Source organism: Mustela nigripes, chromosome 7, assembly GCF_022355385.1.
Source record: "Mustela nigripes isolate SB6536 chromosome 7, MUSNIG.SB6536, whole genome shotgun sequence".
NCBI classification, from domain to species: domain Eukaryota; kingdom Metazoa; phylum Chordata; class Mammalia; order Carnivora; family Mustelidae; genus Mustela; species Mustela nigripes.
Window position 1 is genome coordinate 118,917,786 of NC_081563.1, and position 14,251 is coordinate 118,932,036.

The window sequence follows — 14,251 nt, forward strand, 5'->3', positions numbered from 1 at the left end:
CCTGAAAGACATTCTTAAATAAAGTTGTCATCCATCTCTGGAAAGAAGAAACCCTGCTCCCCCTTAATCCTAGAAAAGCTGGAAAACTGAACATTTTAAAGATTTTATTTATTTATTTGACAGAGAGATCACAAGTAGGGAGGAAGCAGGCTCCCTGCTGAGCAGAGAGCCCCAGGACCCTGGGATCATGACCCTGAGCAAAGGCAGAGGCTTTAACCTACTGAGCCACCCACGTGCCCCGTATTTCCACATCTTAAAATATGTTATCCTGTCAGTATAGCTGATTCTTTTCTTTTTTTTTTTTTTAAATTTTATTTAATATTTGAGAGAGAGAGAGAGCGTGAGCGCACAAGAGGGGGAGGGTCAGAGGGAAAAGCAGACTCCCCGATGAGTGGGGAACCCACTGTGGGGTTGGATCCTTGGGACTCAGAAACCATTACCTGAATCAAATGCAGACACTTAACTGAGTAAGCCACCCAGGTGCCCCAGTATACCTGATTTTTTTTTTTTTAAGATTTTATTTATTTGACAGAGAGAGAGAGATCACAAGTAGGCAGAGAGGCAGGTAGAGAGAGAGAGAGGAAGGGAAGCTGGCTCCTTGCTGAGCAGAGAGCCTGATGCGGGGCTCGATCCCAGGACCCTGAGATCATGACCTGAGCCGAAGGCAGAGGCTTAACCCACTGAGCTACCCAGATGCCCCAGTATAGTTGATTCTTAAATGAATGAATTTAAGATTACGAATGGGTCCATTTAGAGCAAACAGACTAAAGATTATTTTACACATGCATCCAAATAAGATATCTGGAAATATACATAAAAAACTGGAAACTGTAGTTACTTAAGCAAAGAGGAATTCAATAGTGGTGAGCTAGGAACAAGGAAATTTACTTTTTACTCTGTATCTTTGATATGTTTTGAACTTTGTATTTACTCCAAAGATTAATCTAATAAATTTATGCTATAAAATAAAGGAAACAGACTGTCATGTATGTATGCTATGATATTTAAGATATTTTTTAGTACCTGTTTTTATTGATTAGCTGTTAATTTAAAAAATGCACCTAAGAACTTCTAGGCATTTTGTCATTTCAGAAATGATTTTTCTCCATATATTTGATTTTGAAAAATAAGATGAAGGAATAGAGAAACATGAGTTAATTTCCATATACAATCACAATGTCATTGCTATGGCCCTAAAGTTTGAAATGCAACAGGCAAAAGCAAAAATCCATGTAGTTAGAGCATGTTAGATGTTAACTGAATTTGTGACTAAAGTAACAAACCAAAGGCTAATTTCTTCAGTATATAAGTTTCTATGAATCAACATGAAAAAGGCTAACAAACATCCTCAAAATGAGGAAAGGATTTGCATACTTAGAAAAGGAAATAACATAGCATTGAAGACAGGAAAAGGTGCTCAACCTTTCTAAAAAGAAAAAAAAAGCAAACTTAACCACTGAAAAAAACATTTTTTAACCTCTTCAGTTGTCAAAAATCCTAAAGTTTGAAAATGCTTCAGTGACTCCTCATTTCAGAATGAAGCCAAACTCTTTGTCATGGCCTACCAGTCACTGGGAATTTGGGTCTGGTCCTTGATTTAACTTCTTTTCCTTCTGCCTTTATTTGCTTTTTCATCCTCCCCTAGTCATCCTGGCCTTCTGGTGCTTCCTGGAATACCCTAGGAGACCCTATGCATTATGACTTTTGAAATGCCTATTTCCGTTGCCAATAATAATCTTTCCCCAGGTCTGCAGAGTTAACTTCCTTACTTCCTTCAAGTCTGCTCAAATATCACCCCATGAAACCCAGAAGCACTACACTCCTGATTCCTTAGACCCTGATCATTCTTTCCAGAACATATTCCAGTTTCTAACATACTATATGATTTTATGTTTATTTATACTATGTATTATTATACATAACATTATTTTTGTCCCCTGCTAGAAATATAAACCCCACTAGAGAAGGGATTTTGGTTTATTTCATTCACTGATGTGTTGTAATCACCTAGAACACTGCCTGAATCCAATAAATATTTGTAGAGTTAATGTCACATTGTGCTGGCAAGGTGGTAGGGAGAAAAGCATGCCCTCACATCTCTGGGGGGTAAAACTGTTATTACCTCCATAAAAGTCATTTGGCAGTATTTTAATTTGAAATGACAAGTGACATATCCTTCAACCTGGCAATTGCACTTTTAGAATTTTCTTCTGAAGACACATTTGACCTTGTGTGAAATACACATATCTGTAGTTACTGTAGCACTTTTTATGCCAAAGATTGGAAATTATCTAAGTGTCCATTATTTATTTGACAGAGAGAGATCACAAGTAGGCAGAAAGGAGGCAGAGAGAGAGGAAGGGAAGCAGGCTCCCTGCTGATCAGAGAGCCACATGCGGGCTCGATGTGGGGCTCTATCCCAGGACCCTGAGATTAGGCAGAGGCTTTAACCCACTGAGCCACCCAGGTGCTCCTGCATTACCACTATAGTAAACTATATAATAATAAAACTATAATAAACCTATAATAATAGGCTATATATTATATACATTAGATTATGTATTATAGGTTATATATAGGTTAGATATTATATATGTAATATATATAAATATATTACAGTTTAGTAAAATTATAATAAACCAAGAAAAACAATGTTTTCTGAACTTCTCTCTTTGTAAACACTATTTTTTAATTTCAAATAAATCCTGATTTAATATTCTGATTACAAAGTGTTCAGGAACAGGTTTTTCACATAAGGAATCAGATGCATAAGTATCTTGAGATTATTTTCGGATGTGGTCACTTACCGATTTTTTTTTCCAAGGCAAAACCACTTAACTAATGTCTATTTCGCACACGTGTGAGTTTTTTTTTTTTTTTTTTAAGATTTTATTTATTTATTTGACAGAGAGAGATCACAAGTAGGCAGAGAGGCAGGCAGAGAGAGAGGAGGAAGCAGGCTCCCCACTGAGCAGAGAGCCCCATGCGGGGCTCGATCCCAGGACCCGGAGATCATGACCTGAGCCGAAGGCAGCGGCTTAACCCACTGAGCCACCCAGGCGCCCCACGTGTGAGTGTTTTAAAGATTTTATTTATTTGAGAGAGAGTGAGTGAGCAAGCAAGAGAGCACAAGTGGGGGGCTGATGGCAGAGGGAGAAGCAGGCTCCCCTTTGAGAAGGGAGCCCAATGCAAGGATTGATCCCAGGACCCTGGCATCATGACCTGAGCTGAAGGCAGAGTCAGACTAACTGAACCACTCAGGTGCCCCTGTGTGTGTGTGTGTGTGTGTGTGTGTGTTTTAAGTAGGCTCCACCACCCAGCTTGGGGCTTGAACTCGTGACCCTCAGATCAAGAATCAGATGCTCTACAGACTGAGCTAGCCTTCTGTGTTCTCTAATCTATTTCATGTTTATATTTCACTTTTGGAGGTGTCAAGGCCTGGGTGGTATTACAATATTAATATTTTAAACATCTTAAAACGAGAATGCTATAACAATTTCATTAATTGTTAAGTATCAAAAAGTTCTGAAGTTCTGAATTAAAAGACCCTTTTATAACTTTTTAAATGCCATTTTCAATTATTTTAATAATTCCGTTGATGAAAATAATTTTGCAAAGGACTTTTGGCTTAGAATTTGAAAAAAGAAAAAAATTCTGACAAGATTATTTAAAGCTCTGAAACAGGGTACCACAAAGGAAGTAGTAGAAATGTGTTTGGCCTAATGACTATTTGAAAAAAAAAATTATTTTTTAAAAATGCAGTGGGATTGGTTAGCCAGACTTTATAATTCTGTGGGCTGTTAAACTGAAATGATAATCTGGGCAGTAATAGAACAAAAAAACTTAGAAATTATCAAGGCTTTTGCAGGGGAAACGCTTGTCTTCCCTAGAAAAATCAGTTTCTTTAATTTTAAGGTCAGAATACCTGAACTGTCTACAAATTCTTCTCCCTTTTAGCGTCCTGCCCTTTTTGCCACAAAAGTGATTTCCTAAGATCATCTGATACACAACCAAGAGTTTAAGCCAGCAGGATTTAGTAGGTATGATTTGCTTGGTGGATGGTTAAAAGACAAAGGTTTGGGAGATACATTCTTTTTTTTTTTAAGGTTATTTATTTACTTATTTGACAAACAGAGGCCAGAAGTAGGCAGAGAAGCAGGCAGAAGACAGAGAGAGAGGGAAACAGGCTCCCTTCTGAGCAGAGAGCCCGACACAGGGCTCGATCCCAGGACTCTGGGACCATGACCTGAGTCATGACCTGAGCCGAAGGCAGAGGCTTTAACTCACTGAGCCACCCAGGTGCCCCTGGGAGATACATTCTTATACGGAGTAAGGAGAACTGTGACCTCTTGTATATACTTGAGTGTCTGGAGAGGCAGATTCTTTGATTGTGGTGTTCTGAAGTGGTCTGGGGCAAGGTTTCACTAAAAACCACTGTGCAAGGGCCCACTAAGGCTGGATTCCATATTTGATATATCTTCTGTACTGTCTCAACTTTCTACCTTTTATCTCATTCACAGGTGAGCATCCTTTCTAGATTCTCAGATCCATCCCCTTTGCAACCTCTTCCTATATCCCTGCTTCCTTTAAAAATGTCCCTTTCTATATTCACACCACCATCTCTGTTAAAAGAAAATGGGGGAGGAAGGGACGGATAGCTCCTTCATAAAGATTCTTTGGTATCCACAGGAACCATTTTAAACCAGTGCCATCTTCCTTGATCAGACTATAAACTCTACACGGTGAGAGAAAGTATAGAAGACATAACTAAATCATTCAATAATGGGCACATAGTCACCTTCTGTGGTGGGAAGTCCTCACCATTGTTCAGGAAGAATAGAATCCATCACTTCCCTCTGTGTTTTGTATAACAGAAGGCAGTTGTTAATTACCTTTTCTAATCCTTTTCCTCTGCTGTGTTCTGACAAGGGTTTGGGAAGAGGCAGAGAAACCAACTGATATGATAAAGGGTGCCTGGGTGGCTCAGTGGGTTAAGCCTCTGCCTTCAGCTCAGGTCATGCTCTCAGGATCCTGGGATCAAGCCCTGCATCTGGCTCTCTGCTCAGCAGGGAGCCTGCTTCCCTCTCTCTGCCTGCTGCTCTGACTATTTGTGATCTCTCTCTCTCTCTCTCTCAAATTAATAAATAAAAATATATAAATAAATAAAAATCTTAAAAAGAAAAAAGAAAGCAACTGACATGATAGGTTTCTGGGATGACAGGAAAATCTCTGTTTCCCGCCATCACCTCCAGCCTCATTTCCAAATATCTCCTTTCCCCATTATGCTCAATAATGCCTAACACTTCTCAATTAGAGATTCATGCCTTGGGCTTAAGAGCTCTTCCTTGTTGAGTTCTTGGGTGGCTCAGTTGGTTAACCGTCTGCCTTTGGCTCAGGTCATGATTTCTGGGTCCTGAGATTGAGTCCCATACTCAGTGGGGAGTCGGCTTTGCCCTCTCCCTATGCCCCTCCTCCTGCTTGTGCTCTCTGGCTCTGTCTCTCTCTCTCTCAAATAAATAAAATCTTAAAAAAAAAAAAAAGACCTCTACTTTGTTAAAAAGCAAACATCCATGGTGCCTGGGTGGCTCAGTGAGTTAAAGCCTCTGTCTTCAGCTCAGGTCATGATCCCAGGGTGCTGGGATCGAGCCCCACATCGGGCTCTCTGCTCAGAGGGGCCACTGCTTCCCCCCCTCCGCCCCGTCTGCCTTTCTGCCTACTTGTGATCTCTGTCAAATAAATAAATAAAATCTTAAAAAAAAAAAAAAAAGCAAACGTCCCTGGAAGACTTAAGGTCATTAAAACTTACATTATTAATCATTTCCACATAACAACTGATGAGGGAGCAGGAGGCTGGCTGAGAACAGAGCAGGGGCTGGCACCTTGCACCCCCTCTCCACCCACTCCCCTTGGTAACATGTGTGACATTTCACAGGCACCCCTGACTGCCCTAAAAGAAGAGCAAATGGTTATCTTGCAGAGATCACAGTCCTGCAAGGCAGGAGTCTCTCTTGGTTTATAAATGTCCTTGAGATTTACAACAAAGAAGTTACCTTATCAATAGCCCAATTTCCAAAGATATATAACTCAGTTTCTCAAGCCCTAACGTCACCCTCCCCTCCATAAAAAACCGAAGGAGACGGAGGTAGAAGGAAAAGTAAATAAAGTTAAATTTCTTTTAAGACATAAATCTCACTAACAAGGACGTTTGATAGCAGGAATGTAACATTCCACCAGGAGACTCCCAATTGTCTTTATGTTAGTGCCTCATTAGAGGGAAAGTGGCCTTGGCTTGATAGTAACCAGGCCTTCAATATCCTGATAGTATTCTTTGCCCCAATAGCCCTTCTGAACACCCCTTTGTCCTCATCTACCCAACTCCTGTGTATATAACCAGCCACTCCTCACAACCCGGGGCAGCAGCTCTTCCTGCCCACGGGTCCTGTCCCCGTGCTTTAATAAACCACCATTTTGCACCAAAGATGTCTTAAGAATTCTTTCTTTAGTCGTCAGCTCCGAACCTCACCCCACCGAACCTGACTTAGGTTCTGGAACTTCATCAACAACCAGTTCATTAGAGAAAGGATAGAAAAGGACCTTGGAGCCAGGAAGGAGGGGGAATCTGAGAGGAGAGAGATTTTACAGTTTTACCTAGTGCAAGTTTACTTGCCAGGATTGATGTCTAGGAAATACTACCCTCCCCCCAATCCCATCTTTTACTTACATGATAGTTTAACCTTTTTTTTTTTTTTTTAAAGATTTTATTTATTTATTTGACAGAGAAAGACAGCAAAATAGGGAATACAAGCAGGGGGAGTGGGAGAGGGAGAAGAAGCAGGCTTCCCGCCAAGGGGGGAGCCTGATAGGGGGCTCAATCCCAGGATGCTGGGATCATGACCTGAGCCAAACGCAGACGGTTAACAACTGAGCCACCCAGGTGCTCCAGTTTAATCTTTCAATAAGAAAAAAAAAAGTAATTTCTTATAAAGATGTATCTCAGTACAAGTAAGTAAAACAATATTCCGAGTAAAAAAAGTAAGACTCTAAAATAATAAAGACTTGGCTGGGTCAATAATAGATAGTGAATAATACCTTTTAATAGAATATGATGAAAATAAAACTGAAATCATATTCATTTATATTGAACTTTTAACATATTATAACACAAATGTCCAGACATTGTTGATTTGTATATTTAAAAAATTCTATAAAACACAAACCTATGTCTGAGGAGAGCCTTATTAAAAAAAAAAATGGAGATATTTAGAATTACAGGACTTGTTACTGTAATCATTATTAAGTACTTTTTCAGCCTTTCCCAAACTGTTGAGGTAGTAAAAAGAAGACCTCTGCTTCTTCTTCTTCTTCTTTTTCTTCTTCAAGAAATCTCTATATCCAACATTGGGCTTGAACTCACCACTCCGAGATCAAGTTGCATGTTCTGCAAACTGGCCCCGCCAGGCACCCCAGACCTTTGCTTCTTAATGGATGCTTCTCTCTGTGAATTTTAACACCATGAAACATAAATAAGTACTGTATGTGCCCCTCCCTGTTGGTGGTATTACTCAGAAAATAAAAATCTGCTTGGAAGGAAAGGAACTCTGGCATAAATATGAATGAAGAGAACGGATTCTTTTCAAACTCTTACATGTCTCTGGGGATCTAATCCACATCCTAAACCTTGAGGTCTGTTTACTGCTGTGAGACAGGGTAGTACATGTGATCAAACCCAGGATTCAAGCAGTATTTCTTAAGAAAAACCACCACCTTTTGTTCTAAGTTCACTCTTCCACGGTGTTTGAAGCACATTCTATTCTATTGAAAAAATGAGGTATGATAATTTTGTTTTTATTATTTGGGGCTCAATATCACTTTACAACATTTTTTTTTTTGGTTATATGAATTTGGAGTATGAGTTCAGCAACTGGGATTCATGGTAGAATAGTTCTGTATTTATTGACCATAGAGAGACAGAGTAGAGGAGAAAAGGGCAGAGCCGACCAGCCAAGGGTGTGGACTTTGCGGCCAGACTCTTACGTTTGAATCCCGGCATTCACTAGTTATGTGACTTAGGGCAAGTCATTTTCATCTTCTGTCCCTCAGTTTTCCCACATGTAAAATGGAGAGAACCATACATGGAGTGGTCGAGGATTCAAATAGTTAATCATATAATGCCCTTAGAGTCTGGCTCATTGTAAACATTCATTAAGTGTTATTTTCACTGGATAACCCATAAAATGGATAGTTCAAAAGTGGAGAGTGAAGGTGGTTTAATGTAGTGAGGCCAAGGAGTAATTCAAATGTGCTCAGTGCACTGAAGTTTAGCATCCAGAGTCCATCCTCCAGGTGTCCTCTTGGCTCTGCTCAAGGGTGAAGATTTAATTCAGCAGACAGCTGGGGCCTGCACTTGGCTCAAAACTCCTAACTGCTAGTCTCAAATATGAAGACCTCCCTTGAGCAGGGATCCTCTTGAGGTGACACTTGGCATGCTGAGACAGCCCCTAAAACAAACCCAATTCACCATTAATCATAAAGAAGTGTATAAAGATGTCTTGGCAGAGGGCTGGGGGTGAAAGATGAAAATCAGGGGGACAGGGTGGTAAGGACTCGTGTTGCTCACTTTACAACAAAAACTTCATGTAGGGACACCTGGGTGGCTCAGTTGGTTAAGCAGCTGCCTTCGGCTCAGGTCATGATCCCGGCGTCCTGGGATCGAGTCCCACATCGGGCTCCTTGCTTGGCAGGGAGCCTGCTTCTCCCTCTGACCCTGCCTGCCACTCTGTCTGCCTGTGCTCGCTCTCATTCTCTCTCTCTCTGACAAATAAATAAAATAAATAAAATCTTAAAAAAAAAAAAAACTTAATGTAATTCACTGTTGGGTGTGTCTATTTTTCACGTACTAGTTGACTCATTTCCTCTCTTTTCTCATACCACATCCCGGAGGCCTCTCCGTTGCCCTAGACAGTTCTGCTGTGGCTCTCCACTTACCTTCCTCAACTGAACAAAAGCCTGGCAAGTAGACCAACAGTGACCATTTCTAATTCATCTGGTATGCCTCTTGGGGGTTCCTGCCCAAGTATTCACCCAACACAAACTAGTCTCTTTTTGGGGACACTTCTTGAAAATGTTCTCCGTCTATGCTTAAAGCAGACAGTGGGTGCTCAACAAACACTAGTTCCTATCCTGGAGTCACTTGAGGATCTGACAGTGGTTATAGGAGGGGGAATCAGGAAAATGAAAAAGAGAAGGAAAGAGTGAAAATCTTACGGGACTGGGGTATATTTAGTATTATATCACTTCAAAATTTTTTCCTTGCTTCAAGGTTTTTAAGGGAAAGACAAAGAAGGAGAAAGGCCACAGGGATTTTATAAAAATACATCAATAAATATCAAACTATGAGAATTGGTTGTTACTTTATTCTTAAGATTGTTGACAAGTAAATGGGGCTTTGACAAAAGACCCGACGGTACTAACACTGCAATATATTTTTTAATAATTCTAAAATTTTTGTATAAACACATAATGTATTATTAGCCCCAGGGGTACAGGTCTGTGAATTGCCAGGTTTACACACTTCACAGCACTCACCATAGCACATACCCTCCCCAGTGTCTAGAACCCAACTGCCCGCTCCCTAACCCCCTCCCCCAGCAACCCTCAGTTTGTTTTGTGAGATTAAGAGTCTCTTATGGTTTGTCTCCCTCCTGATCCCATCTTGTTTCATTTATTCTTTCCTACCCCCCAAACTCCCCCACGTTGCATCTCGACTTCCTCATAGCAGGGAGATCATATGATAGTTGTGTTTCTCCAATTGACTTATTTCACTAAGCATAATACCCTCTAGTTCCATCCATGTCATTGCAAATGGCAAGATTTCATTTCTTTTGATGGCTGCATAGTATTCTGTTGTATATATATATACCACATCTTCTTTATCCATTCATCTGTTGATGGACATCTAAGTTCTTTCCATAGTTTGGCTATTGTGGACATTGCTGCTATAAACACTTGGGTGCACATGCCCCTTTGGATCACTACGTTTGTATCTTTAGGGTAAATACCCAGTAGTGCAGTTGCTGGGTCATACAGTAGCTCTATTTTCAACTTTTTGAGGAACCTCCATGCCTAACATTGCAATATTAACATTTATTTCGAATCTCTTTTGAAGCTGTGCTCCACTTGTTTACCAAGACTGTAACTTCATGGCAGTTCTGGCATGCCTCAAAAACTCAGCAGAATTTCACTATCTCTGCAGTTTAACCAAGAGCTGCCTTCCCTTATATATTCTAATTCGTTTTTTTTTTTTAAAGATTTTATTTATTTATTTATTTGACAGAGAGAAATCACAAGTAGATGGAGAGGCAGGCAGAGAGTGAGCGAGAGAGAGAGGGAAGCAGGCTTCCTGCCGAGCAGAGAGCCCGATGCGGGACTCGATCCCAGGACCCTGAGATCATGACCTGAGCCGAAGGCAGCGGCTTAACCCACTGAGCCACCCAGGCGCCCTAATTCCTTATTTTTTTAAAAAAGATTTTATTTATTTATTGTCAGAGAGAGAGAGAGAGGGAGAGAACAAGCAAGGGGAGCACCAGGCAGAGATAGAAGCAGACTCTCTGCTGAGTGGGGAGCTTGATGTTGGGACTCAATCCCAGGACCCTGGGGATTATGACCTGAGCCAAAGGCAGACGCTTAACTGACTGAGCCAGGGGCCTCTATATTCTAATTTCTTAGAGATGTGGACAGCAAAAAATACATTCTGAGGTAATTAAATGGGTGGAGGTAGCTTCAGGCTGACATTGCATGTAGTCTGATTGAAAAAATGGGGCACTATTGTTTTTGTGGTTTCTGAAAGAATTAATTTTTACCCGAAGTTACTTACCTTGCATTTCTAAGTAGGAAGACAGCTCATGAGCTTCCTCAACCCGCAAACGGACTGCCTGGAGTCTGGTTCAGCCCCCAACTTGTGCACTCGGAAGAGAGCCCGAGAGGCGAAGATGCGCAGGGAGGGCTCAGGATCACCCAGCAGATCTCTCAGATCTAAATGGTCAGAAAACCCAGGTTGGAGGTGAAGCTCTACGGAAATGATCACTGGTCCAGACCCCAAACAGCCAACAAGCCTACAGCAGCTGAGATAAAGGATGAACTTTTTCTAAGACCGTTTGAAAGTTATACATTTGTAGATCAATTCCAATTTTAACCCATGAAATTTATTCATCTTTGAATTGCCAAATAGTTTTTTCCTTTACAATAACCACACTGCTAAGTAGTCCACCTAAAGTCAAATCATCTGTACCTGTCAAGCTATGTTTAAGATGGTTGATTCTTAAGTTCCTGTGTTGGTCCTAGAGGCTACGCTTAAATCATTACTCCCTTTTAAGTTTTTTCTTAATTTTTTTTTTAGTTGTTATGTTTCTTATTGCAAAATAAATAAATGTTAATTGTGTAGAAAATTTAGATAACAGATAGGCACTAGAAGAAAATCAGTTACCCATCATTCGACCACCTGAGAAAATCACTGTTATGTTTCTGTTTCTTTTTTCTATTCAGTTACACGTGTGCCTTTTGTTGAAATGGAACCACATTATACATATTACTTAATAATTTCTTATTTAATATTGCATCATTACTTATCCAAGTCATTAAAATTTCTTTCTGTAATATTTTTCATAGCTTTGGGGTGCTTGGCTGGCCTAGTTGGTACAGCATGCAACTTTCCATCTTGGGGTTGTGAGTTCAAGTCCATGTTGGGCATAGAGATTATACTTAATTAAAAAAATATTTTTCATGGCTTCATATGATTCTGTAATACTGGATATACTATACTTTATGAAACTAATTTCTTTGTATTTCTAATCTTGGATGTTTTCCATTTTTTGCTATTTTAAATAACACTAGAATGAACATTCCTGTACCGTTTCTGCTTATTTTCATAGGTTAAATTCTTAGCAATGAGACTGATATGTCAAAGTATATATTTACTTAAAGGGTTTGACACATACTGCCAAACTCCCCTATAAAAAAGGTGTATCAGTCCATGCTCATATCAGCACAGTATATGATAATGTCAGTTTTTGGGTGTCTGGCTGGAACATGCAGAAGAGCATGTGACTCTTGATCTCAGGGTCATGAGTTCAAGCCCCACGACTGGATGTAGAGATTACTAAAAAAAAAAAAGAAAAAAAATTTTTAATTTTTATTTTTTAATAATAAACTTAAAAAAAAGATAATGTGGGGCACCTGGGGGGCTCAGTAGGTTAAAGCCTCTGTCTTTGGGTCAGGGCATAGTCCCAGGGTCCTGGGATCGAGCCCCACATCAGGTCTCTGTGCAGCAGGGAGCCTGCTTCCCCCTCTCTCTCTGCCTGCCTCTCTGCCTACTAGTGATCTCTGTCTGTCAAATAAATAAAATCTAAAATAAAAAAAAAAGATAATGTCAGCTTTCCCTTAACATATCTGTGTTATGTATTAATTAGTGTTCTTTGCCATTTTGACAGAAAAACTCATACTCATTTCTCAACATTGTTTTATTTTACAAACAGTTTGAAAAATTAATTTTTTAAAAAAGATTTAATTAATTTACTTGAGAGAGGGAGAGGGCAGAAGGAGCAGAGGGAGAGGGAGATGTGGCCTCCTGCTAAGTAGGGAATCTGATATACGGCTCTATCCCAGGACCTTGGGATCATGACCTGTGCTATGCTGAAGGCAAATGCTTAACTGACTGAGCCACCCAGGTGCCCAGGTGCTTTTTTTTTTTTTTTTTTTTAAGATTTTATTTATTTATTTGAGAGGGAGCAAGCATGCACATGCACAAGTCAGGAGAGGAGCAGCGGGGAGGGAGAGGGTAAGATTCTCAAGCAGACTCCATGCTGAGCATAGAGCCTACATGCATGCTGAGCATAGAGTCTACATGGAGCTCGAGCTCACAACCCCAAGATCACAACGTGAGCAGAAACCAAGAGTTGGGTATCCAACCTAGCCACTACCCAGGTGCCCCTGTTTTCAAAATTTTAATTACTAGTAATAGTAAATATTTTTCATACATTTATTGGCCATTCATCTCCTATGAACTGCTTATTCATACTGCTTTCCACTTTTCTTTTGGGATCTACTGATTTATTTAAAGGATATGAACCTTTATCATATTGCAAATATATTCCCTAAATTTTTGTTTAGTTTTTGGTTTCGTCTGCTTTTTTTCAAAGTTGATTTAAATTTTTTTATATCGATAAATCTATCATTCTTTCACTTTATGGATCTGTCTCTGGTATCGTACTTAGATAAAGCTCTCTTTTTAAAAAAGTTTTATTTAATTAAATAATCTCTACACTCACTGTGGGGTTCAAACTCATGACCCCAAGATCAAGAGTCATATGCTTTACCAACTGAGCAAGCCAGGTGCCCCTAGGTAAGGCTTTGTTTTTAATTTCCAATTCTCCAAGAACTCGAAAATGCTCAGGGCATCTTCATAGTTTGAAGTTTTTTATTTCTTTTTTATTTTTTTTCAAGATTTTATTTATTTGAGAGAGAGAATGAGAGAGAGAGAGAGAGAGAGAGAAAACATGAGAAGAGGGAAGGTCAGAGGGAGAAGCAGACTCCCTGCCAAGAATCATGCCAAGACTCCCTCCAGAATCATGACCTGAGCCGAAGGCAGTCACTTAGTCAACTTAGCCACCCAGGCGCCCTCTTTTTTAAATTTTTTAAAAGTTTTATTTTTAAATTTTTTTAAAAAAGGTTTCATCTATTTATTTGATACATAGAGATCACAAGCAGGCAGAATGGCAGGCAGAGAGAGAGAGACAGAAGCAGGCTCCCTGCTGAGCAAGGAGCCCGATATGGGACTTAATCCCAGGATCCTGGTATCATGACCTGAGCCACAGGCAGTCGTTTAACCGACTGAGCAACCCAGGTGCCCCTATTTTTAATTTTTTTAAGGATTTTGTCTATTTGAGAGAGAGTGAGTGAGCACAAGTTGGGAGTGGTGGTAGGCAGAGAGAAAGGGACAAGCAGATTCCCTGCTGAGCAGGGAGCCTAATGGGGCTTGATTCCAGAACCCTGGGATCATGACCAGAGCCAAAGACAGATGCTTAACTGACTGAGCCAGCTATCTGCCCCTAAAGAATTTATTTTTCCCCTTGAAGATTTTATTTATTCATTTGACAGACAGAGATCACAGGTAGGCAGAGAGAGAGAGAGGAGGAAGTAGGCTCCCCGCCGAGGAGAGAGCCTGACTCGGGGCTCAATCCCAGGACCCCGGGACCAT

At 40.2% G+C, this 14,251-nt stretch overlaps 1 protein-coding gene and 1 long non-coding RNA gene across 4 annotated transcripts in view; one reads left to right on the plus strand and one right to left on the minus strand.

The window, feature by feature from the left end:
• The window catches only part of LOC132021905 (uncharacterized), a 34,655-nt gene that overhangs the window by 7,234 nt on the left and 13,170 nt on the right, over positions 1-14,251 (plus strand). The window contains exon 3 of one of the 3 annotated variants that reach the window (XR_009405464.1): positions 10,888-11,654. The exons of 1 other annotated variant lie outside the window; for it this stretch is intronic. This is a non-coding gene — a long non-coding RNA (uncharacterized LOC132021905). Of the gene's footprint in view, positions 1-10,887; positions 11,655-14,251 lie in introns of those variants that run through there. One more of the 3 variants, XR_009405466.1, reaches the window with a different exon arrangement.
• The window catches only part of MROH8 (maestro heat like repeat family member 8), a 60,620-nt gene continuing 53,443 nt past the window's right edge, over positions 7,075-14,251 (minus strand). The window contains exons 23-24 of the mRNA XM_059406971.1: positions 10,874-11,031; positions 7,075-7,495 (exon numbers count right to left, since the gene is read on the minus strand). Of these exons, the coding sequence (XP_059262954.1) occupies positions 10,883-11,031 (149 nt within the window). The 3' untranslated portion in view covers positions 7,075-7,495; positions 10,874-10,882. The remainder of the gene's footprint in view (positions 7,496-10,873; positions 11,032-14,251) is intronic.